The sequence below is a fragment of the Colobus angolensis genome, unplaced genomic scaffold, assembly GCF_000951035.1.
Source record: "Colobus angolensis palliatus isolate OR3802 unplaced genomic scaffold, Cang.pa_1.0 Scaffold28, whole genome shotgun sequence".
In the NCBI taxonomy this organism is placed as follows: Eukaryota; Metazoa; Chordata; class Mammalia; order Primates; family Cercopithecidae; genus Colobus; species Colobus angolensis.
The window spans coordinates 3,522,928-3,548,020 of NW_012116043.1; the positions used below are offsets into that span (position 1 = coordinate 3,522,928).

The 25,093-nt window shown below is 58.3% G+C and overlaps 1 protein-coding gene across 1 annotated transcript in view; it reads left to right on the forward strand.

Annotated features, from left to right (window-relative positions):
* Positions 1 to 25,093, forward strand: part of NCOR2 (nuclear receptor corepressor 2) — a 193,981-nt gene that overhangs the window by 104,167 nt on the left and 64,721 nt on the right. Inside the window, exons 15-18 of the mRNA XM_011948414.1 lie at positions 1,312 to 1,332; positions 13,797 to 13,933; positions 15,611 to 15,783; positions 18,407 to 18,469. Of these exons, the coding sequence (XP_011803804.1) occupies positions 1,312 to 1,332; positions 13,797 to 13,933; positions 15,611 to 15,783; positions 18,407 to 18,469 (394 nt within the window). The remainder of the gene's footprint in view (positions 1 to 1,311; positions 1,333 to 13,796; positions 13,934 to 15,610; positions 15,784 to 18,406; positions 18,470 to 25,093) is intronic.

Genomic DNA, 25,093 nt, shown 5'->3' on the forward strand with positions numbered 1-25,093 from the left:
CCATGGGTCTCCCTGTGCCACGGTCTCCCTGTGCCGCGGTCTCCCTGTGCCGCGGGGTCTCCCTGTGCCACGGTCTCCCTGTACCGTGGGTCTCCCTGTGCCACGGTCTCCCTGTGCCGCGGTCTCCCTGTGCCGCGGGGTCTCCCTGTGCCACGGGTCTCCCTGGGAGGCGGCATTGGGGGCACATCCTTGAAGACTCCGAAGAATAAAGGGCCCCAAAGATGAGGTTGCGGAGCAGCCCCACAGGCGGACAGGGATGGGCCCTCAAGTGCAAAGGCAGGGAGCATGAGAGACAGTGCGTGTCTTCAGGAACAGCCGGGAGCCTGAGTCTTTGGATTCAAGGGGGTCCCGGTACCTCCCAGAGCCTTAAACGAACAAAGAAATGGAGAAAATTATGTGACCCTCTTTCTTTTGCTCACTTTTGATGGGTAAATAGAGATTTTTTTTACCCTGTGAAAAATAGAAGTGCAAACTCAATAAATAGCTCACACTTGACTTCAGTGTCTGGGGAGGGAGTAGGGAGTGGTGAGGCCTGAGGCTCACTACAGAGCTTGGGCCCCGTCTCAGCTCCAGCTGACGCTTGGCCAGTGGCCCTGAATTGCCAGGTGTTCTGATCTTTGATGATGAGCTGGAAATCTAGTTTTATGTGAAACCGCCTGATTTTAAATCTTAGGTCACATTTTTAAAAAAGGAAAAAAACAACTCAACACTGGATATGCCACGCAACTCTTACTTGCTATTGAAATCACCTCCAGCCCCTAGTAGAAGACCTCTGGGTTAGACTACAGTGAGACCGGGGAAGGAGGGCATTTTATGCCTTGGGCCAGGCTGGCACCGGGGAAGCCCTAGAATGTTCCGTAGCAGGGAGGAAACATGCCCCTCTTTACACCAGAGATATCCTGGCTTAGCCGTGGTATCTGCGGTGCCTGGGAGTTGGTGGGGCTTTGCTGGTGAGTTTTTACCCCCTGCTGAAGGTGCTGTTCCAGGCAGGGGCTCCCAGGATGGGAAAATGTTGCTTGTCTGCTCTGCCTCTCTCAGAAGGTTGGCAGAAAGCAAGCCAGGCAGGAGGTTCCTTTCTGTCTCCAGGACTCGCCCCTTCCTCGGATCAGCTGCGTTTGCTAAGGAGGTGGTGGCATGGCCTGGGCCCTGCCAGGGAGGGAGAGTTACACTCATATCCTGGAACAGCTTCTGTGCCAGGTAGATCCACTGCCCTGCCACCCCCAATAGGCCCCGTCCACTACCACGGGATAAACAGGGGTTCCCAAGTGCTAACTCTGGGGCTGAGAGTCCTCTCTACCCCATGGCAGCAAGCAGAATCAACGGCAGCCTCAGGCTCAGCCTGCCCTGTTAAGTGGAGATGCAGTGGCTGCCGCCAGCTGAGCGTCTCTGTGTGTGGTTGGGTCTGTGGAGCCACTGACACTGCTGATCAGTCTGCTCCAGATGAGGGCGCGGCAGGGTGGGGAAGGGGCAGGTGGTGGTGGGCTCTGAGTGCACCAAAGCTGTGATCACACAGAACCTGCAGCTCCTTAAGGAGGGCGGGGAGGGGAGCCGAGACCACTCCCCACCCACTACCCCACTGCCTCCGCGTGGCTGGCACCTGCAGGCTGGGACAGGTGTCCGGGACTCTCAGTGGCTGACTGTGGGCTGGGGAGCCACTGTCCTGTGCTTCAGACACCACTGGCACCCAGGACAGCTCTGTGGGCCGGTCCTTCTTTCTGACATACCCTGGCAGCTCAGGCCTTGTGATCAGATGGGAATCCCAGGCCATGGAGCGCACGAGCCCCTGCCCAGCCCCACTCCCCTCACAAGTGCCCTAGGATACTGGTCCATGCTTCTCTCTCGCTCATAGGTTTCTGGGTGAGCAGACACAGCCCCTTCCCCCTACTGTGACACAGGCTCCCTCCCCAGGCACCACGGGAAGATGGAGAACCTAGGTCTTCCCAGCCAGTGAGCCCACGCACCCTCAAGGGTAGGGTGCCCGCTGCCAGGGGATGCTGCCTGCCTCTTCCCCGACGTCTTCTGTCGGGGGAAGCTTGAGCTCCCTTCTCTGTGGTGTTTCTCTGGAGGGCAGCAGGTCGGGTTCTCCCTGCCTTCCTGGGCCCTCCAGTTTTAGAAGAAGACTTAGTTTATCTCAGCCAATATGCATTGGACCCCTTGGTGGCGGAGTAGGGGGTGGGACCTGGGAGTCCAGTGAGACATGGGAGCCCTGTCAAAATTCCAAGGGCACCCTGCCCTGCCGTGTGATGGGGACGGGTGCTGTTGGCCGCCGTGGTGGCGATGGCGATGATGGTGATGGCGATGGCAACAGTGATGGTGCCGGCTGACAGTCACGCAGTGCTATCACCACACACTGTGATGATTTCAACCTCACCAGTGTTGAGGAGAGGTGTGTAATTATCCCCACTGGCCAGATGAGGAGACAGAGGCACAGGGGGGTGAGGAAGCTTCCGAGTCGCCTGCTGAGTGGCAGACTGAGGGTTCTAGTCTGTCACATGCGGCCCAGGGAGCTGGAGGGAGGCCCAGGTGTCCCCTTGGCAGCACACTGGCCATAAAGCCAGCCTTCTGGAAGCCAGCCCTGATCCGCCAGGTAGGACAGGGCTCTCCTATGGTCTGTGCAGGGCCCCTGTGAGGGCAGCGTGGCAGAGGGGCTCACGATGAGGCTCCATGTCAGTGGGGAGTCAGATGCTGGATGTGGGGACCCCAGGTGAGCCAGGCTTGATCTGTGCTGTGGAGACACCCTCTGATATGGGGTGGGTGGGAGTCCTGGGGTGAGACGGGGCTCAGTACCTCCCGCCACCACCTGCGTCTCTTGCCCTGCCATGTGTCCCTCAGCTCCTGGGGACAGCAGCTGGTCACTGTCTCTTTCTCTTTCAGCACCTCCGCCGTTACCATATATGTCTTTGGGGAGTTGCTGAGGGCTCTTCCTCATCTCCGTCTCTCCCTCCTTGCCTCTCCTCTCCATCTCTGTCTCCCACTCCGTGTCTCTTGCGCTCTCTCAGCACCCCCACTCCCGGTGCGCAGCCCCTGTCTCTCCTGGGTGGCTGTGGAGGCTGCTGTGGGTGGCCGCAGAGAGGCTGTGGTGCTTGTGGTCCTGGCGTGGTTCCCGTGGCTCCAGGCCACATCTCTGCTGAAGACAGCGACGAGTGGCCGCTCTCATGTCATCAGGACAGATGCCGCTTGCAGGGGTCTTCCCGCTTCATGTCCCCAAGCTTGCTCGCCCCACAGACCCCCCAAGAGGTATCCATCGGGTGCACAGTATATGCATGTTCATCCGGGGGCATTTATTCAGTGCCTACTGTATGCCAGGGTTGTCAGACTCTACCTTCAGATGGGAATCCAACCTTAATCCTTCAGAAAATAGGGTAAAGGGATCAGCCGTGCCCCGCCCGTCTCAACACCCCAGACTTCCCCGATTCCACACTGCAGAGGTGGACACAGGGTGGGACTTCCGAGGTGTCGGGGAGTGGACATGACTGCCCCTCCCAGGCTCCACAGCGCCCACGTGCTACCTGTGGATTTCCCAAGTTGGGGGCTGCATGGCTCAGGACCAAGGACATGGGTGCCCCTCCTTTCACCATTTGTCAAGGGGGGATTGAAGTGGAGGCTGTGGTGGGATCCCGAGGGAGGGCAAGCCTGTGGGCTGGGGTGAGAAGTGACTCCAGGGACACTGGGCCGTGCACTTTCCCCAGCGGTGAGGCTTCCGACTCCCTCAGACACCACTGACCACACTGGGATGGCTGTAGCCAGCATCCTGGGGCTGTGCCCTCCTGGAGTCCCCCCAACTGAGGCCAAGGTCTGCCTTGTGAGGGGACATGTCCCAGTCTGAGTTCTCAGATGTGAGTGCATGTTGGAATCACTGGAAGGGCTGGGGAAAGCCAGTCGCTGGGCTGCACCCCTCACCCCACAATAGGGCTGAGACCCAAGACTGCATTTCCAAGGAGCTCCCAGGCACTGGTCTAGGACCCTGCTGAGAACCTCGGTGCTGGGGGTCAGCCCCTGAGCAGGGAGCAGGGTGGCTGAAGGGGTCGTCAAGCCTGAGGTGGGCTTCCCGACAACCCAGACCACCCATGGGGGTACACTCGAGCTGGAACGGTCCTTCCCAGGTGTTTGGGATGGGCAGCGGCCTCCCTGGCCAGGGCCCAACTTGGATGAGGCAGCTCTGAGCTGAGTTACTGTCAGCGGGCCTGACAGCCGAGGGCAGCCAGCCCCTTCCAGAAGGGATGTCTGGCCAGTCCAGCTGAGGAGGCAGCCTGTGCATCTGCATGTTTGCAAAGCCATGCTTTATGGATGCTGTGGCCACCTGAATGCTTAACCACAGCCTGGCAGCAAGACGCCAGTGCCACCGTGTCATCCCAAGGACACCTGCCCTGTCTGAAGCGCTTGGACCAGGCCTGGACCTGTGCTGGCCCTTCTCTGCCCTGTCACCCCCACACCATGTGCCCTAATTTCGATGGCTGCGTTTCTGAAACTTGGATGGTTATAAAGTGGAATATAAAAGTCCTTGATTGAAAGTGCTGGCCATGGGATGTCTCTGGACTCAGACCTACGCTGCATGCGGCCGCCTTCACTCTGGCCCACCTTGGCATCCACGGCACTGGTGCTCAGCCTTGTGGCCGGCTGGAGGTGAGGGATGTGCATGACTGTTTGGAGTACTGGGATTGCCTTCTTGTTTAATGGAGGTTGCCATCCTCTTTCTGGAAGCTTCTCTGTATTCTGACACAGGGGGATGCAGGCCCAGGCGTAGGCTTTTGGAGTGCTAGCTGCTCCACACCCACCCCCATGAGACTCCACACTCCTGAGCTTTGGCAAGGGAGGGCCGAGCCCCCACCTCCCAGAACCTGGCCCCTGAGATTGGCTTTTGAGCCTGGAGGCTGGGTTGAGGCCCGAGCATCCTCTCCTGGGCTCCGAGCCCCATCGCCACCACCCTGAGGTGAATCACGATTGTGGGGCAGCGGGGGGGGAGGAGCAGCTCAAGCGCTGGCACAGTGGTTTATAGTTCATGATTCACCGATGGAAGGGCCGCGTTATCCTAGTGAATTGCAAAACCAGAGCCCAGGAATGCTGGGGCCTGACTATAGACTATGGGGGAGTGAGGATGTGAGGCTGGCTAGGCCAGGTGGCAGGGCCCAGCCCCTGGTAGCCAACATGGCCTTCCCGCAGCAATGGGGGTTCATGTGAGCAAGGGGGGCCTCTCTTTCTGCAGAGATGGAACACTGAGATGGGAACAGCCCGTCCTGGGCTCCACTCATCCGGCCTGGGTCCAAGGAGGAAGCCCAGGGAGGCCGAGGCCCTGCCCCGGACTGCTGCTGTCCTGCCTGCGCCCACTCTCCACCGCTCCCCGTCTCTGTCCCTCTGTGTCTGCCCTGCCCAAGCCCCCAGCTCTGAGCCTCCTGCATTTTTCTAGGTTTCTATTTCTCTCTCTGTGTGTGTGTGTGTGTGTGCGCGTGCGCGCGTGCGCGCATGGGTGGCTATGTCTGTTTCTCTTGCCGTGTCTTCCTTCCCCTTTCTCTGTCTCTTTATCTCTCTGTCCACATCTTGTCTGTTTCTCTGTGTGTGCTTTCCCTTCTCTCTCTTTTCCCCATCTAAGTCTTTTAACTCTGTCTCTAGCTCCCTCTATCCCCCCCCCGCTCTCTCTCTCCCCCCATCTCTTCTCTTCCTCCTCCCCTGCCCCCTCCCCTCCTCACCCTGTCCCTGGGTCTCTCCCCTCAACCTTCCTCCTCCAGGTCTCTGCTCCTCCCCCACCTCTCTCCCTTTTTCTCTCCTCCCTCCCACTACGGCCCCCTCTCTCGGCCCCCTCTCCTCTGCCTCCTCCGTCCCTCCTCTCCCAGCTCTTTGCAGAGGGACTGGTGACCTTGTTCTTCTTGCTGTGGCACTCAGACAGCTTGCACGGGGAACAGTATGACCGGAAAGGCTGTTCCAGGGCAGGAGCAGCCAGGCTTGGTCCCCGGGGAGGGGCAGCCGCTGTGCGGTGGGTGCTGGTGTTCAGGGCCAGCCGCCTCCCCTAGGTGCTGAAGTCACTTGATGGTGGGGACCGGTGGCAGGGCGGGCCAGATCGCCCCAGGCTGTGTTTCAGCTCCCAGACTGAGGGCTTGTATCTTGTTTCAAACCTGCTGCCTGCCTGGGGCTGGGCCAGGATGGGCCCACAACCTTCTGGTGGTGCCGACTTTCCCAGGCCTGCTGGAGGAGGTGGCCGCGTCCTCTCCACTCAGGGCCAGCTGGGCTGGGCAGGATTGGGTGCAGATTTAGGGTTGAAGTGAGCAGATGTCTCTGGTTTCCTGCCCAGCTTTGTGCTAGGTGGGGAGACAGTTGGGGGCTCCCTGAGTCCTGCAGTCAGGGGTGTTGCTCCCAGGAAAGGCAGCTGGTGGGTGGGCCGGAACCCAGGCATGGAGCAGATCAGGCTGCAGGTTGAGGAAGAGACAAACATGGCCTTTGCATCGGCCAGAATGCAGTGTAGGGGCGACCGCATCAGAGAGGCAGAAGGAGGTGGAAAATGTGAGCGCTCCCCAGGCAGCAGATTGGTCAGGATCGAGGGGGCGGGGGGTGCATCTCAAGCTGGGCTGCTGGAGTCAGGAAGTAGTTCCCAGAACACCAGCCTTGGTGTCTGTGGCAGCTGGAGGCGCTGAGGGAGGGGCCCTGGCAGGCTCACAGCTGGCAGGTTGTCCCTGGGGGATGGGCGGTGTTTGAGTCTGTTCTGCAGGGACGTCATTCTAGGTGATTCCCTGGTGGACAAGACAAACAAGGTCAACCAGGTGCGGTGGCTCATGTCTGTAGTCCCAGCACTTTGGGAGGCTGAGGTAGGTGGATCACTTGAGCCCAGGAGTTCAAGACCAGCCTGGGCAACATAGTGAGACCCCATCTCTACAAAAAAATTTAAAAATTAGCCGGGTGAGATGGCATGCTCCTGTGGTCCCAGCTTCTTGGGAGGCTGAGGTGGAAGGACTGCTTGAGCCCAGAAGGTGCAGGCTGCAGTGAGCCGTGCTCATGCCACCGTGCCCTTCAGCCTGGGCAACAGAGCAAGACCCTGCCTCCAAAAAAAAGGGCAAACAGGGTCCCTGGAGCCCACACCCATGGGGGATTTGAACCATGCACAGGTCCATCAGCGTGGCAGTTTGAGAGAGGGTTAAAGGGCAAACATGTAAGCCAGGGTCAGGAGGCCACTGCTGGGCAGGAGGGCAGCTTCTAGGGAGCTGGCCCAAGGCTTCTCTGAGGAGGTGTCCCTTGGGCTCAGACCTGAGTAATAAGAAGGGACTGGCCAGGCAGAAGTGGGGGAGCACCCCAGGCCATGGGCACAGCACATGCAAAGGCCCTGAAGCAGGAACATGCAGGCCAACTTCCAGGAGGCAGGTGGTGGGCACAGGGAGAGCTGCCCTGAGGGAAGTGGGCAGGGGCCAGGAATCCCGGCCTCAGAGCAGGAGCAGGGGCTGTGAATCTGATGCCGAGCTGCAGGACGGGATCTGAATTAGGATTTACAACAGAGCCTCGGCTGGCACAGCACACATCTGTACAGGCGAAACAGCCTTCCATGCGCATGTTAAATGTTGCTCACGTTCTGTCGACACGCATCTTTCTGCCGTGGAGTGCTGGTAAATGTTTAACAACCAGCTTTCCGTAGGGGGAAGCTGAGTTTGTAGCACGTGCCGGTTGCCATGGTGTAAATAAATCCTCCCACCGTGCCCAGCGCCACGCGAAAACGTGCTGCCACTGACTTGGAACTGGGGAAAGATGCCCCTAGCACCAAGCTCTCTTATCCTGTCCTTGCCCTGTGCGTGTGGTTGGCGGAAATCGCCTCCACAGCACAGATGACTTTGTGGCTCCATGTAGCCAGATGATCAGGAAGCGATGCCCTTGGAGCACTTGTAACCTTTGTTTTCTTTTTTTTTTTTTAAGTTTATTATTTTTTTAGAGATGGAGTCTTGCTCTGTCACCCAGGTTAGAGTGCAGAGGTGCAGTTGAAGCTCACTGCAGCCTTGACCTCCCAGGCTCAAGGTTTCCTCCCACCTTAGCCTCCTGAGTAGCTGGAATTACAGGGATGCACCACCTAATTAAAATTAGCACCACCAGCTAATTTGTAGCGACGGGGTCTCACTATGTTGCCCAGGCTGGTCTGAACTCCCGCCTCAGACGATCCTCCTGCCTGGCCCTCCCAAAGCACTGAGATTACAAGTGTGAGTCACCTTGCCAGGCCGTAATTCCTTCAATTCTAAGGTTATGTGTTTCCTTTTTTAATAACGGCCATGAGCTGGTAGCCGCTGGCTGCAGCACACCTTGGTATATCTTATAAAAAGACAACCCTTACGCACTGAGACGGCCTCCCCCGACTGCATTTTCCCCAGCAAGGACAGGAGACTGAATCCGAGGGGCAGAGAGCAGGTGTTAGGGAAAAGCTGCCAGCAACAGGGAACTCTGTTCTGCCTCGGCTCTGACCCCTGACCCCACTCTCCACACCAGCCCCAGGCTCCTGGGATCCCTGTCCCTACACTTCCAGGAGGTGGAAGGTGTCATGAGGACGCCCCCTCAGGGGCACCTGGCACGTGGTAGATACTCAGTGAAGTGTTTGTTGAATGAGTGCATGAGATTGAGCCACAGACGGTGCTGCTGGGTATTGGAAAGCTCTCCTGACACATTTGTAAGGACTTAGCATCTGAGAATTAGATCTCTCAGCCCCTACCTGGATGGTCACAGCACCTTCTCACTGGACTCTCTCCTCTCATTCCCGGAGTCCACCATCTTCCTTCCGGCGACCTGCTGTTGGATCACCTTTTAACATGGGGCGGGTCATGTGACTCCCCGCCCCCCCTGCATCTTTCGAGAAAGGTCCCGAGGGGCTCCTGCCGCCCTCAGGATGCCATGTGTATTTCTGAGCATGGGTGTTAGCCCTGGCCAGGCCCTCCAGCCATGCCCCAAAGTGCCACTTGGTAGGCACAGAGTCCATTTTCCCGTCGCCATGCCTCAGAGGCCTCCTGCTCTGCCAAAGCCCCTTCCCTCGCCTTGCACGTCAGCACACCTTGCTGCCTCGTCTGCACCATGAATGTGCCTTTTGAATGTGTCCTCATCACCGTCACCTCCATCTGGCCTGTCTCTGTCAACCTAAGTGCAAGCTCCATACAGTTGGGGGCCACATCTTTCAGCGGCTGGTGTGCTCCTTGGGGGTTCAGGGCATGCTGGCGGAGGGAAAGAATCAGGCAATGGCATCATTTGGCTTAAATGGGCTTAGGGGGGAGGCTGTGAACCCCCAACCCAGGGCGGAGGTAGGCCACCTGGATGTAGGACCTTCTAGGAAATGCTGTGTGACCTTGGTTGAGTTACTTAACCTCCCTGTGTCTCTGCATTCTCATCCATAAAACTGGGATGATACCAGTTGTTGGGAGGATTCAAGTAACAGGTAACAGGAAGCGATTAGGAGAAGGCCTCATCAAATGTGCTGAGCTTGTTTGTTGTTTTTATTGAGATCGTTTTCTGCATAGCCCGCGGCCTGGGGCTTCTGCACGGGCCCAGTCATGCGCTGCTTGTCTGGCAGGCTCAGGGTTACGGGTTCATTGTCCAGATCTGGGGGCAGGTGTCCCTTGGGGCTTTGGGCCAGTGGCTCTGGCTAACCATAGATCCAGTAGGGTTTGCCACAGAGTTGTGCTGTGGTTTGGGGGGATGTCTCTGACCACACACGGGGCACAAACCCACCGTCAGCCTGATCAGTGGCACGTCTGAAAGGCAGAGGTAGCCCTCCACCATGAGGGTGAGATCCTTTGAGATAGTGGAGCTGGCTTCGAGTTCTTTCTGATTCCCCTTCTTTCAGACCCCTCACATCAAGGGAATGGTGCCCACAGGCGTTTTCTGCTGCACAGAGAGTCCTTTGTGTGCCTTGTGAGACAAGGATTCTTGAAGGCCTCGCTCCTCAGTGGGGTCTGAGGCCAGCTGTGGCAGCTTTTCCTGGCGCTGGTTAGAAATGCAGAGTCCTAGGTCCCACCCCAGACCCACTGAGTGGGAATTGGCAGGGGATGTGTGCGCACCTTCAGGTGTGGGTAGCACTGGCCTGGAGCAGGGTGCTCTAACGAAAGCCTGCAGGCCAAATCTGGCCCACCACCTGCTTTTGTAAATAAAGTTTTATTGGCACACAGCCATGCCCTTTTGTTGATACAAGGGCTGCTTTCACAAGACAGTGGCAGAGTTGAGTAGGGAGATGACAGAGACCGCATACTTATCCTCTGGCCCTTACAGAAAACGTTTGCCAGTCCCTGGTAAAGCACTGGTTCTCAAATCTGGCTGCCCATCGGGATAACCTGGAATTTAACATACGAATGCCTGGGTCTTGGCCCAGAGATTCGGATGTCATTGGTGTGGGGTGTGGCCTGGGCATCAGGACTTCTCAGGGCTTCCCACGAGATCTGAGTGTGCAGTCAGTGTTATAGGACCTTGAGAACCATGGACCTCAGTGGCCTGGGAAGCCCAGCAAGTGCAGTTCTGCCGCTCTGTGGACAGGCCCAAGACCCGGCAACCCAGCCTCGCCAGTGTTGGCCGCTGCACTTGCTGCCCTAAAACAAAGAAGGCTTTGGGGGCTGAGCCGGCTGCCAGGTCCCCCCAGCTCCTCGGGGAGTTGTGAGCTGGGGCCTCCCTCTCCCTGTGTGATCTCCCAGCAGCGAGTATGAGCAGCCCTAAATCAGCCCCTCGGCCTCCCGGGTGGCCGCTGCGAGACCCTGCAGATGTTCGTCATTAAGGCTCCCGGGGTCTGTCCCACTGGAAAGCATGTTTTAAGGCCAGGGCTGCTCTGGTATTCCTCCTTTTCATCTTCCTCTACCGGACTCACTCAGCGTGGGCTGCAGGGATGTCTCTCCCACAGGAGATGTTGAGCCCACAGGAAGTGAGGAGCCCGTGCACAGGGCCCTAGGCCTTGGCTGCAGGGTGGCCCAGAAGGGGCCACCTTGTGCTAGTGGGTGTTGCTGCATCCACTCCAACCAGAGGGTGAGGGTGGAAGGCACCCCTGCCCTGGGGGCTTGTTAACATGTCAGGTAAGAGGAGGAGGCGGGGCTTGGTGACAGGATTGCACATGGTGCCTCAGTTTCCTCTTCTGTAAGATGCACGGGTGGGTGGGTAGGGGAGACCACTGGGATGGAGCCAGGCATGTGGCGCCGTGAGCGATCGAACACGGAGACGTGGGGGATGACCATTCAGGAGAGAGGGGGTTGTGGGCAGGCCCTGGTGGGGCTTGTAGAGTGTGGAGTCGGGGGCAGGTAGGACAGGCAGACGGGGCGGGCTGGCGAGTCTGCAGAACACAAACCCTAGATCCTGGTCGGGGGTTGGCTGAGACTCTCAGCTGGGGCTTTGGAGACAGCAGGGTCACATCCCCCACACTCTGGGCTGTCAGCCTTCTTTGCTCTGAGACCTTGAAGCTTTGCCTCTCTGAGCCTCAGTTTCCTCCTCTGCAGAATGTGACCAGTGATCACGGCTTTCCTATTTCTGAGGCTGGAATAGTGTTTGCAAAGCACTTGGTGTGGTGCAGGGGGTGGGTGACCCGTCATGACATTCCTCTGGGTCACTGTTACTCATGGTGTTTTCATATCCGTCAGGACTTCAGAGAGGCCAGGAGCCGGCCCATATAAAATGGACAGCACAGTGCTGGGTGTATAGTCAGCTCTACGGGATCTGTGGGGATTTTCTCCTCTGCACCAGCCTCTTCCTCCTTGGGGCTTTTCTGATGACTCGGAGGAGAGCTCCAGTGGGGAAGGTTCGTAGCTCAGGGCCTGGCCCAGGTGCACCCCTCTCCCAACTGGCCCCTGCCTGCGGCCTGGTGGGTGTGGAGCTGCATTTACTGGCCATGCCAGGGCAGACATTAACCTGCTTTATGGGTCCATGGGTGAGGCCCCAGGGGGTCATGGAGCCCCCACCAACCTAGATGCAGGGGCAAATGGGCAGATGCTCCGGGAAGGAGGCTCCGTGGCCACTGCTCCCATCAGGAGGGATGCCGCAGCCCAGGTGGGGACTTCTTGGCACAGACATAGCTGAGTGTGGTCTCAGGAGACAACGAGCTCCATGTGATTCAAAAGCCCCGGCCCTGCCCAGACTCCAGCCCTGGGCTGTTGCCAGGGACATCTGACCCAGGGAGACGGCATCCAGGCCGGGCAGCCCAGGGGGCAGGGCTCCCTCCCCAGCCAGCCACATCACTCCTCCCTCCCCAGGTCCCCACCTCTGCCCACATCGAGCAAATGTGGACAGAAAGGACACTGTAGGAACAAGCCTAAAAAACCTCCTGCCCCAGCTTCTGCCTCCAAAAGAGTCTTCACCTGGCAGCTGTTTAAAGGTTACGTTTGAGGGTTTGAGGTCAGGAGAGGGAGAACAGGCTGGCCCCAGAACCCCGGGCACCTGTTGGGGAATCAGCAGCAACCTGGGGCGGGGAGACTGTTCCAAGTCGTTGGGCCACTCTGCCCCTTCCTGGCTCCTCTTACAGAACACGGTGGCGAGGGATTCCTGGGGAAGAGAGGCAGATGCAGGCCCGAGGTTCTGCCCTGGACCCAGCAGCAGCCTCAGAGAGCCCACGGTTGCCTGCAGCAGTCAGACCCTTGCTCTGTTTCTCTGCCCCATCCTAAATGAAAAGAGGCTGGAGAGAGCGTTGTGTGCAGGGCAGGCACCTGTTCCTGGCAGGAAGGAAAGGAAAGAGAAAGGGGTCTCTCTCACCTTCCCAACCCCTCCTCTTCTATCTGCTTGGAGTTCTTGCTCCCTGGTTTGAAACCTTGGTGTGACTGTGCCCCTGGTACACATTAAAAGGCTTTGGGGTTTATTTTTATTTCGCTTGGCTCAGAGGGATGGAAAGATGGTCTGGTTTGGCAGCTGCCTGCAGGGAGGACCTTGGGGTATCCAAGAAAATCAGTGTGTGCTTTAAAAGAAATCAGGCGGGATGAAAGGAAATCGGGAGGCGGTGCCGGGAGGAGCTCACACTCCTTCCTCTATGTTGGTGAGGGGAGGGGCGGCGGGCCCAGAGTGGCTGGGACAGGTTGGGGAGGCAGACAACAGGAAGAGGCCCAAGTTAGGAGGCTGGCTTGGCTCCCAGCCTCTCTGATCTGCTCTGTAAAATCGGCTTGTTCTGTCCCCCTGGGGTGCCGGCATGCGAGGGAGACAGCAGGGGCGGCCACCTCCACGCAGGCCTGGGGCCTTCCTGGGCTCTGGGGAATCAGGGGCATCCCCCCACCTCCCCATTTTACAGACTCAGAGACAGAGGCTTAGAGACGTGGCCTCAGCTCTGTTGGGGGCAGGGCAGGGCTGGGGCGTCAGGGGTGTGTCCCCACCTTCCCAGATGCTCAGGCACCCCTGCTGGGGCTCACCAGGGCACCTCTCTGGGGCCCGGATCACTTCTGCCTCTCTTAAATATCCGGGCCAGGTGCGAATGTAAGCATGGCGAGGATTCTCTCATTTCAACCTCCCAGCCTTCAGCTGAGGCACAGGCATGCTGAGTACTCACGTTGTCAAGGCAAAGGAATCAGCACAGAGAGGTCAAGACCCTCATCCAAGCGCACACAGCCACTGTGTGGAAAGGGCAGGAATTGAAGCCAGCACTTCTGACACCAATGCTTCCTGCCCCTCACCCCAGCTCCGCCTACCCAGGCCCCTAGGGCGACAGGACCCCAGGCGGTGCCTCTCGCCAGCTCATGCCAGTGGGGCCTGGCTTCCTGGTTGTTTATGGCCTCTTCTGGGTGGACTCCACGTGTTTTCTTGCTCCTCCCCAGCGCAGGCTGAGCCCAGGTGCAGAGATTCACCTGTTCATGGTTTCCTTCCCTCCCCACTCCCCTCTGCCCTCCCCCGGGGTCTGACAGCAGCAGCAACAGCAGCAGCAGCAGCAGCCCATGCCCCGCAGCAGCCAGGAGGAGAAAGATGAGAAGGAGAAGGAAAAGGAGGCGGAGAAGGAGGAGGAGAAGCCGGAGGTGGAGAATGACAAGGAAGAACTCCTCAAGTAAGGCAGCCCGCTGTCCCCTGCAGGGCCCGGCCGCTGACCCAACCCGGGTGGCACATGGGTCTGGGGAGCCCTTTGTAGAGATGGGTGGGGCGTCCACCAATTGCCTGTGAGCAGGGGAGAGGGCTTTCTGCTTGTTTGCCCCTGACAGCCCCCCTTCCAGAAGCCCTCCCATCGCCCTCCTCCTCCTTCCCGGCTCCCCGCCATCCGCTCTCCCTTTCTTTCTCCAACCCTCTGGAGACTTTAGAGACTGATAGCTCATTTGAGCTCCACTCCTGAGCTAATAAATCCAGGCAATGACTTTGGAACTCTCTGCCTCCCCTCCTCCTCCCGCTCTCGCCTCCTGAGGCGCCAGGAGGGGGGAAGGGGGGATCAGAGGCACTCCTGGAAGGACTAGGTGTGCAGGCGGCTGCTGTCACCTTTAGAATCATTGATGGCAGTGTGAGTTCTTGCAGATCAAGGCACAGCCTCACCGCGGGGGCCGTGACGGCCTCCTGTGCCTGCCAGGGGCTGCCGGAGTGCAGCCAGCTGGAGAAAGGGGGGCGGCACGACTTAGCGCCAGGTACCTGTAATGGGCTCAGGAATTTGGCTTCAGAGAACATCTGGCTTCCTCACCTCGTCTCCCAGACACTTCCAGCAAGGGCCTTTCAGGAAGATGAATGGGAAGGTGGAGGTGATCAATCTGAGCCTCCCGCAGTAAAACTCTCCCCAGTTGCTTCTGCAAGAGCCCCAGCTTGGGTATCGAGGTTGCGAGCACCCCCACACACCTCAACTGGGCCTGCAGGCTAGACCTGCATAAAACCGGCAAGAGAGTTTCCTCCTGCCAATGCCTAAGACACCTGGCCCTTGATAATACTGAAGGCCAATGTATTGCCTCTTATAGAGCCCCTCTGGAAATAGCTCCTCTGTGGTGAATAAAATGGCCCTGTAAATTGCTGCCAGCCCACACCCCCATTTAGTTCACCAAATAGTCTTGCAGACAGTATCTATTTGGTGCATAAAATGGTCTTGCAGATAGCCACCAGCCCAGAAGGAAAGTTCCCAGTACCTCCCGTTTGGGGAATAAAATAGCCAGCCAATTGGCCTTATTGGTGAATTAAGTAGTTGATAGCCCAGGTTACACCCCCTATCCGTTTTTTTTTGGAGACAGGATCTTGTTCTGTTGCCCAGGCTGGAGTGCAGTGGTATAATCATGGCTCACTGCAGCCTCGACCTCCCAGGCTCAAGAGATCCCCCTGCCTTAGCCTTCCAAGCAGCTGGGACCATCAGCATATGCCACCACACCTGGCTAATTTTCTGATATTTTTCTTTTGTAGAAATGGGGTCTTGCTGTGTTTCCCAGGCTAGTCTTAAACTCCTGGGCTCAAGCGATCCTCCAACTTTGGTCTCCCAAAGTGCTGAGATTACAGGTGTGACCCAGCACACCTGGCCGCAACTCCCTTTTGAAATAGCCTGGCATTGTCCTGCCCGCTGTACTCCCACGTCTGGTGAATGGGGAGGCCCTGCAGACCACCCCCGGGCACCCTCACCTCATGCCTCTCCCCCTCTTTCTTAACATCCAATTAGCACCACTGCTGGCAACCAGTGCAAATCCTGCTGAAGAAACGGTCTCCTCCAGTGGCCGTTTGATTTCCCAGCTCAGGTGAAACCATCCTGTCTCCCCTCTCTGGCCCGTAGGGAGAAGACAGACGACACCTCAGGGGAGGACAACGACGAGAAGGAGGCCGTGGCCTCCAAAGGCCGCAAAACTGCCAACAGCCAGGGGAGACGCAAAGGCCGCATCACCCGCTCAATGGCTAATGAGGCCAACAGTGAGGAGGCCATCACCCCCCAGCAGAGTGCCGAGCTAGGTGAGCCAGGGGCCAGGATGCAGGTGGGGGAGGGGCTGGAGACATGGCGGGTTGCACTCATATGAAAGTTTCGTGCAATTTGAGTTAATTGGCAACTGCCAAGGGGCTGGCGTAAGTCATGGTTGGGGTCAAATCCCAGCGCTAATTATTGGATGTGCTGTGTGACCCAGAGTGAATTCCTGAACCTCTCTGTGCCTCAAGGTCCTCATGTTCTCAGTGGGAGAAATTGGTGGTTACCTCTAAACATGGAGGGAGAGTTGTAGTCACTTGCTATGTGAGAAGCACCTAGAACAGTGCCTGGGGTGTAGGAAGAGCTCAGTGGCTTCAACCAGAGTGATTTCAGAGCATGAAGATGTCACATAAAAATCCCAATGACCAATTCTGGATTTTTTGGTTGTCGTTTTTAAAACAGAAGATCTGGCCATGCGTGGCCCAGGTTGCCACGAGGTAGCAGTTGTTGGGAGCCGAGTAACCGCCACCCCTTCTTAGAATGTCATGGGCTCTACTTGTCCCCACCCAGCCTCCACCCTGGTAGGCATCTGGGTTTGTACTTTCACTTCCGTGGGCCTCGGTTTCCCCTTCTGTTGAGAAGGGTGTTCATCCCTCACTGCCCTCCAAAAAGTGGAAAAAAGTAAGAGATGATGTCAGTGGCAGTTCCCAAGATTCGCCACAGGGGGCAGCGGTGTGCTCCTGTTGTCTCTACTTTGTTTAGCTGTTAGGGTCCAGCCCTCCAACCGCTGTGGGAACCCACCCAGGGGCCAAGTGCTCAGGCTGAAGCCCCACCTGCCGGGGCTCATCCTCAGGGTGGAGATGCTGCTTCATCTCCCACAGACCCCCCACCATCCCCTAGGGTCCAGCTCACACACCTGTCTCTCATGTAGTTTGGACCTATTTCGTAAATGGCCCACTTGAAGCTCAGAGAGGAAACATTGCCTCTCTAAAGATTTCAGTGTAGCTGGCCGGGCGCAGTGGCTCACATCTGTAATCCCAGCACTTTGGGAGGCCGAGGCGGGTGGATCATGAGGTCAGGAGATTGAGACCATCCTGGCCAACACGATGAAACCCTGTCTCTACTAAAAATATAAAAAACTAGCCGGGTGAGGTGGTGAGTGCCTGTAGTCCCAGCTACTCGGGAGGCTGAGGCAGGAGAATGGCGTGAACCCGGGAGGTGGAGCTTGCAGTGAGCCAAGATCGTGCCACTGCACTCCAGCCTGGGCGACAGAGCAAGACTTTGTCTCAAAAAAAAAAAAAAATTTCAGTGTAGCTGGGATTAGAACTCAGCCCCATTGGCCACAGAGCCTGTGTAGCTCCTGTAGGTATTTTCCAGCCGCCCTTTGGTGGCGGTGTACTTGGAGGCCCAGGGTGAAAGGGAAAGGACATTCTTCCTGCCTGATCTCTGGGGATAGTGCTCTTGGACCCAAGGCTGATGCTGGGGGCTCAGCTGCAGGGTGGAAAACACACTCCTGGGCCTTCCACATCTCTTTTGGCAGCAGGCACCCTGGCATCCCTGGCACCGCTGGCCTCTGTAGGCTTCCTCTGGGAGTCCTGTGGGGAGGAACTGGAGCATCGATGAGGTCCCAGAGAGGCCCAGGCTGTGGCCGCAGAGATAGGGGAGGCTGGGGTGGTTCTGGCCTGTCAGGGATGATGGGGCTGCCCGTGGGGGTGGGGGCCATCTCCCCTCTTCTGCTGGAACCTTCCTCCACTCTTCAGCCAGCCTCTACTGGACACATACTCCGCCTGGCGCAGTTCCAGGCGCTGAGTCCCTGAACTGACGTCCCTCGCACCCACCCCACTCACAGGTCTTAAGCAACTGGAAAAGAAGGACCAGGGCTCACATCCAGGGGAGCTCGGCAGACAGACCCAAAAATAGTGCCACAGCAGAGACACAGCCACCTCCAGCCAACCCCAAGGCCAGGCTGTGTCCCTTCCCAGTGACACCAGAGGCCCCTCCTTGTGCTGGATGGGTGGGGGGTACGAAAATTACCCTCTGGGGCAGGGCTTCTCCACCACGGGCGATTTGACTCCCCCACTGGGGGACGCCTGGCGATGTCTGTGAACAGTTTTGATTGTCACAGTTGGAGCGGGGCCGCTGGCATCCAGCGTTCAGAGTCCAGGGTTGCTAAGCATCCTGCCGTGATGGGACAGCCCCACAGTCATGGAAGAGCTGGGCTCCGAGTGGGTACTCGGTCAGGTGAGGTCCTGGCCCACCTGAAGCTCGTGTCCCACTGTCACCAAGTCACCAGGTGACCGCTTTCCCAACAGAGTACAGGCAGAGGCAGTCATGGTCAAGGCCCTTGACTGCTTCAGTGTCACCTTCTATAAAATGGGGTGATGGCAGGTGCCCCGACCTGGGCGGCTTGTGTGGAGGTTGGCCCCGACCAACGGCATGTGGGACTGCCCAGCACAGCCCCAGCCCAGCATAAAGGCTCAGGAGTCAGGTGCCACGATGGGTACTGGCTGGGGAGGGGCGTCTGAAATGTGGCCTTACCATGGGATTCAGAGCCATGGGGTGACACCGTCAAGGCCTGGTCCACTCCCTCCCTGGCTCAAAGGAGAGAAAAGGGCGGAAGGCAAAGTGCCTCCTTTCCCGGCTCCTGCCAATCACCTGGTGTCTTCTTTTCAGCCTCCATGGAGCTGAATGAGAGTTCTCGCTGGACGGAAGAAGAAATGGAAACAGCCAAGAAAGGTGAGGGGTGTGCGCGGCTTTAAGCCTTGTTGGTTTGCATCCAGGGTGCTTGAAACTCGCGTGCTGGGGAGAGTGTTGACACATTTGGCCTTGAACCAGGGGCTGTGGTGAGGCCTCTGGTGAGGCTCTGGTTCCGGGCTGTTCTCAGGTTTGTCACCCCAGAGCCTCAGTTTTACCCTCCCGAAAATGGGTCTGTGCAGCTGCACTGTCAGGCTAGTCTTTGTGACTTGAGGGCACAGCTCAGAGAGACGGAGCCTGTGCTGTGCATGTAGTCAGTGAGTGGCTTCTGGGTGATCTCTGTGGCCAGCACCTCTTGGCCTTGGGGACAGAGCAGCGGCAACACACCTGGGTGCCTCAGGACAGTCAGAGCTTGCCGGCGGCCATTTCGGTAGAGTCCTGGGGTCAGGGAGACCTGCAGGGCATTTGTCCAGCCCTTAGGCAGAGCCCCAAAGGCCCCATCTGGGCTCAAGTGTGCTGGGGCTTTGGAAACCTGTCTTAAGTCTGAGCACCCCAGTCTGGGTGATGACCAGTTCTGGAGTGGATGGGGACACCCAGGCTGTTGGGGACAGTCGTGGGAGCGGGTTACATGGCAGGGAGCCAGCAGGCATTGGTGCTGGCCGCAGAAGCCATTCCCAGTTTGCAGGTGGCCTTGTGATGTGCAGCACGGCGGAGGCTGGGGCCCAGTGCCTCCTAAGCCGGAGACCGTCTCAGCTGTGCAGTCTCCTGGCCAAGTTGTTCCCAGCACAGTGACCTGACTCTGGGCCTCCGTTTGCCCGTCTGTTAAGTGGGAGGGGCATCCAGGTTGGCTGTGAGGAATCAGATAACCCTGTGTGAGGGCCCACAGTGGTGGGCTGAGTGGGAGCCAATCTCTCCCTCCCTCGCCTGTACCTGGCCTGGGGCAGGGGCTGTGGGAGCTGGGGCATCACTGGCAGCACTGCTGAGGCCGGGGCGGCACCTGGCTCCCACGGCGCGCTCGCTCTCGGTTATCTAAGAGGTGGGGCATGTTCCTGTCCCCGCCCATGTCCCTGTTTGTGGGCGAGGAGCCAGGAAGCAGAGGCCAAGGAGTGCCACGGGTACCGGAGCTGGTGTGTGGGGCCTGGAGCAGGCCCAGGCCCCTACTCCCTGTCCCCGCCCTGTGCTTGGTCCCGTGGCCCTGCTGGAGTCGAGGCTGTCTGTGACGTGCGGTTCCTTTGTGCAGAAAGCTCCAGGTCATGACTTACGGAGGGAACAAAGGCCCTTTATAGCGAATGCTCCTGGCACATAAGGGCAGGTGTATCTGAGAACAGGCTGGACCACGGGGCTTCTGGACCCGGCCCTGCCCTCCACTGTAGTTTTGGGGGGTGCTGAGGGTCCCCACAGCCCTGAGAAGACCCCCATAGCCCCCACCTTCACCCCGGGACCCTGCCCCTCGCCCTCAGAGCTCCTTCAGGGGCCCTCTGCCCTCCACCCCCCAGGCTGAGGTGAGCCTGGACCCAGAGACACCCTTGCACCTTTCAGGAAGGGGGGCCCGCCTGCCGCTGCAGCAGGTCAGGCTCTGTGTGTGGTGGGCGAGAGGCATGCCAGGGGGGCCTGGGCACGCATCCAGCTGGTAGGGCCTGGGGCTGCTGTCAGCCCCCAGAGAGGCCAGGTTGTTTCTGTGTCTTAAATGTCCACTTGGTGGTTTCTGGTGTGTATTTCATTATAGGCTGCAAAAGAAGCTTTACTGAGACTGTGTGATTCCCCCCGCGTTTTATTTAATTTTGATATGATACACGTAACCTGCAGCTCACCATTCTAACCACTGGAAAGTGAACATCTCAGTGGCATTGTGTACATCTGCATTGGTGTGCAACCCTCCCCACTGTCTAGTTCCGGAACTTTTTCTCACCCCAGATGGAAATCCCATACCCATTAGCAGTCCCTCCCAGGGCCCCGCCCCAGCCCTGCCAGCCCCTGGCAGCCACTAATGCACTCTCTGTCTCTGTGGATTGGCCTGTTCCGGGCGTTTCCAATGAATGGCACCCTACAGTGTGTGGCCTTTTGTGTCTGGCTCCTTTCTCAGAGTGTGATGGTTCTGAGGTTCATCTGAGTAGCTTTGTATGGCTGAATAATATTCCGTCACCTGCGCGGGCCACATTGTGTCGGTCGTTCATCTCTTGGGGACGTGCGGGTTGTTTCCGTGTGGCTGTTGTGAAGAGTGCTGCTGTGAGCATTTGTGTAAAATTATACGAGATTTTTAATCATACGTGAGTCCCTGGGATCTTAGCCCGTTGGCTGGGAGATTGCCCAGAGCACCCACCCATCGGAGGACTCCGCGTGGATGTCCCCAGATGGTCAGCCCGGGGTCCCACCGCCTCTCCATCCCCTCTCATGTCTCCTGCTGTCACCACCACCTCTTCACCGGTGAACCCCCATTGCCTGAGAACTGGGAGACAGCGCCTGCCCTCTCTTTGCCTTCTGGAAGGGCAGATCCGGAGGCTGGGAGGACGGCTGGGGATGACTCACCGGCAGAGAGGAGCCCGTGTCCCACTATCTCGAGGTTGGGTTCTCAGTGACGACAGTGAGCTCATCCTGGGTTCTGCCCGTGGAGATGGCAGTGAGAGTCCCCTGGGGGTCATGCACGTGGAGGCCCTGCTCAGTGACATTTGTAATGATGCCGTGAGCAGCAGCGTGCTCGTCTGCCGTGAATTACAGCAATCTGGACAATTACTGCTCAGGGTGGCTGCTAATGGCTGTGTGTTCCAGGCGGTGGCAGGAGGGAGCGGGGGTGGGGCAGGGAGACAGGTGCTGGCAGCCCCCAGCAACTCCTCCATAGGGGGTCAGGGTGGAGAAGCTAGGAAAGTTCTGGAGCCCCCGCCTAGAAAACCAAGAGTTAGGAAAAGGGACTGGAGAAGCAGCTATTGCTGAGGCAGATGGTCTCCGCCCATCCTTTACCCATCATTTCAGCAACACAGTGCCTAACCCTCTGTATGGCAGGGGCACTCAGGAATGAGCCAGCCCCACCCCTCCCTCGGGGAGCCTGGGAAGATAAGCAGCCAGGTTTCCCCAGGGCCTTCGGACCCCAGCCTGCCTGAAGCCTCTGCAAGACTTTAGCAGCATGGCCCTGGAGGATGAGCAGCAGTGGGGCCCCATCCCTCGGGAGAAACCAAGTCTCAACCCCTGGATGTTTCCGCTGTGTGACCTCAGGCAAGCTGGTCAACCTCTCTGTGCCTCAGTTTCTTCATCTGTACAGTGGGAGTCAAGGAGCACCCACTGTGTGTTTCCTGTGGCTGCCATAATAAAGGGTCCTGAACTGGGTGGCTTAAAATAAATGTATTCTCTGACTCTTCTGGAGGTGAGAAGTCCCAGTTGAAGGCATCCGAGAGGCTGCGTTCCCTCCCGAGGCTCTGGGGAGGAGCCTGCCTTGCCTCCCCCAGCCCCTGGCACCTGCCGGCAGCCTTGGCGGTCCTTGGCTCATGACCGTGTCCCTCCAGGCTCTGCCTTCGTCTTTGCCTTTCTCCCTGCGTGTCTCTGTCCACATTTCCCTCTAAGTCTTACGAGGACCCACCCCAATCCAGTATGACCCCACGTTGACTTGATCACATCTGCAAGCATCCTTTTTCCAAATAAGGTCACATGATAGGTTCTGGTGGACATGAAGCATTGGGGGATGCTCTCCAACCCAGCACACCCCCCTTCATGGGGTTTTGGTGAACGTACGCGGAAGAGCTGAGGGCAGTGCCACCTGGGCCGTACTGACTTCCCCATCACTTTGTAGCCACAAGCAGCTCCTTAGCCCCCGACCTCGGCCTGGCCCGTCTGTTTCACCCTCAGTTTCCGTCGTACTCTCAGATGAGGCAGAGATGCTACCTCCCAGGGGTGCCTTAAAGGCGGAGCGAGCCACATAGGTATAGTCCTTGGTATACAGTAGCCACTCAAGTGGCAGGCTGTCAGCTCAGGGCGCAGTCTCTGGACCTTGCTCCCTAGGTTTGGGTCCCAGCTCTGCCTCCTGCAGAGTCTGACCCTGAGCAGGTGCCTGCACCTCGGGGCCTCAGCCCCCCGCCACCTCTGTCTTCACCCCGGGGATGGGGGTTGGAGGTAAGTCACTGGCCAAGCAAATGTACAGTGACAATTGGAGGAACTTCCATGGTGCTGGGGGCCGCCAGTCAGAGGGCTCCCCCGAGGAAGGGGCTGACACCCAGAGCACGAAATAATAGTGAATATCACCCAGTAACACCGTGGAGGCCGTCCTGCGTGCCGGGCACTGCTGGAAGCTTTGTGTGTATGAAGTCACTTCATCTCTACCAACCTGACTAGGAGGTAGGCGCTGTTACTACTTCTGTTATTCAAATGAGGATACCGAGGCCCAGAGAGGTTTAGTGAGCAGCCCAGGGTCACACAGCTGTGAAGTGGTAGAGCTGGGATTTGAACCCAGGCATTCCACTTGCAGAGTAGGAATGGGGTTGGTGTGAGGGCTGAATGAGTTAGTCCATGAGCCAAGCTGTTGACCAGATAACAAAGGCAGGATAGGCATGTGCAAAGGCCCCGTGGCAGAGGCAGTATAGCCCTATGAGAAGTGATTGAAGCCCAGAAGGTAGAGGGACCACCGGGAGCCTGGCCTTGCCAGCCTGGGTTAGAGTTTAACTATTACTCTAGAGCGTGGGAGGCCACTGGGGAGGGGCTGGGGACATCATGGCCGTAGGGTTTCGGGTGGGCGCATGAGCACCTTCCCTTCTTGTGTGCACGGGGCTGTGGCTGCCTGCCCTGAGGCTCACGCTGCCTGGGGACGGAGAATGTTCAGGAGGCAGCTTCCCCAGGAATCGGGCAGCTCTGGGGAGCTGGCCGCCTGCCCTCAGGCACAGTGCCACGTGGGGAAGGAGGGGCAGGGCAGGAGCAGGGCTGGGATGAGGGACTTGGTTCCCCTGGGAAAGGTCAGCCTGGCCTGGCTTGGAAGCCCAACCCAGCTGTGCGAGAGACCCGCGGCTCTGCTGGCAGCTCCTCCAGGCCCCAGCCCTCTTCTCTGGCGGCAGAGAACCTGCTGTGGAGCGGGTGGGGAGGCTCCTGGTCACACCACTGTCACACCATTCTAGACCAGGAGTAAGCTCTGGCCCGCCTCCGGGCCGCCAGTCTTTCCCAGCTTCCAGGGAGCGGCCCCCAGTGGGAGGACATGCAAGACCAGGCCCTGGTGGCTCCGGTGAGCCCAGGCAGACCTCAGAGGCCTCCCCCAGGAGCTCCAGCTGCCTTGCCTAGTGGCCTTACCACTTTCCACAGGAGCGAGGCAGGAACCAACTCATTGCTATGCGCATGGGCTGGCCTGACGGGCTTTTATGGATGAAGCATCTAAGGCATGGGAAGGGGAGGGGTGAGCCCCCAGTCCTGGAGCCTGGAGAGCAGGACCTCCCCCATTGCATGTCCACAGGGAAAGCCTCGGGCTGTGCCCACCATGGGCCCCCCAAAAGAGGAGCGCCTGTGTGCTTGGCCGCACAAAGCTGCCAGAGCTTACAGTGGGGTGGGCGGGCCAGTAGGCAGTGCTGCTGCTCCTGGGTTTGGGTCTGCCCGGCTACTTCCTGGTGCAGCTGTCCATCAGGGCCCGGCAGGAGGCAACACTCGGGGTATGTGACTCAGGAGGGGTGGTACACCAGGCAGGGATGGTGCAGTGCCTCGGGGCTTGCGTCCAAGGAGACCGTCACCACATGTGGTCTGAAGAGAGATCACTAGGGAGGGCGCGTGTCTGGGGCTGGTTGGCCTCCCGGCCGGATATGTCACAGTCTGTTGTGATGGTTTGGAAGGAGGAGAAAGTTGGGGTTTCTGCAGGAACTTGGGGTACAGCCAGACACAGGGGCAAGGTCTGGACCACACTCTTGCTCCTGTCAGCACCCTTGAAGATGAGATCAGGCATCGACAAGCCCCTCTTCCCTCCTGCGGGAGACCCATGAATTCGCATCCACATGGCTCCTGACTCAGGGAAGGAGCACCTGGCGGTTGATGCGGTCGTCATGATGCCTGTCATCACGTGGCGAGGCTGGTACTCACGAGCAAGGCAGGCCCCCCACACGCGTGTGTACACACGCACGCATACACACGACTTCTGCTTTGCACAGGAGAAGACCAAGGCCGGAGGGAGAGCCAGTGCTCACCTAGCACACTGCGGTGGACATGGGGCATGGGGTGGGCTGTCTGACCCTAGGCTGGCTTCCCGCTTTGCTCTGCTCCGTAGGAAAACGTGACATTGGAGGGTGTAACGTAGCGCTTCCGGAAATGGTAGGCGAGACAGCGCCAGGTCACACGCAGGTGACTTTATTTCATCTTAACGAGTCTGGTTTTTTTTTTGAGAGCTGGGAGAAGACGTAGCTTGTTCACATTGTACCTATGATTTACAGGTATAATTGCTGATGCGGAGGCTAAGGCAGATGGCAAGGCTGACTTTTGAAAGAGTAGATGGAGAGAAAAGAGTGGGGAGGTGCAAGTCCAGGTGTGATGTTATCCAGCCAACATCCTGATGGGATTTCAGGATGGCAGGAGTTCGGGAAGTCCTGACAAGACACTCGGGAGGTGCCCGGCCTGTCAGGGGTGTCAACGCGGCGGCACCCTCCATGTGCAACACCCCCAGGGCTTGGGGTTTCCGAAATGAGGAAGTGGCATGACTCAGACCCAAGACGGCTGGTT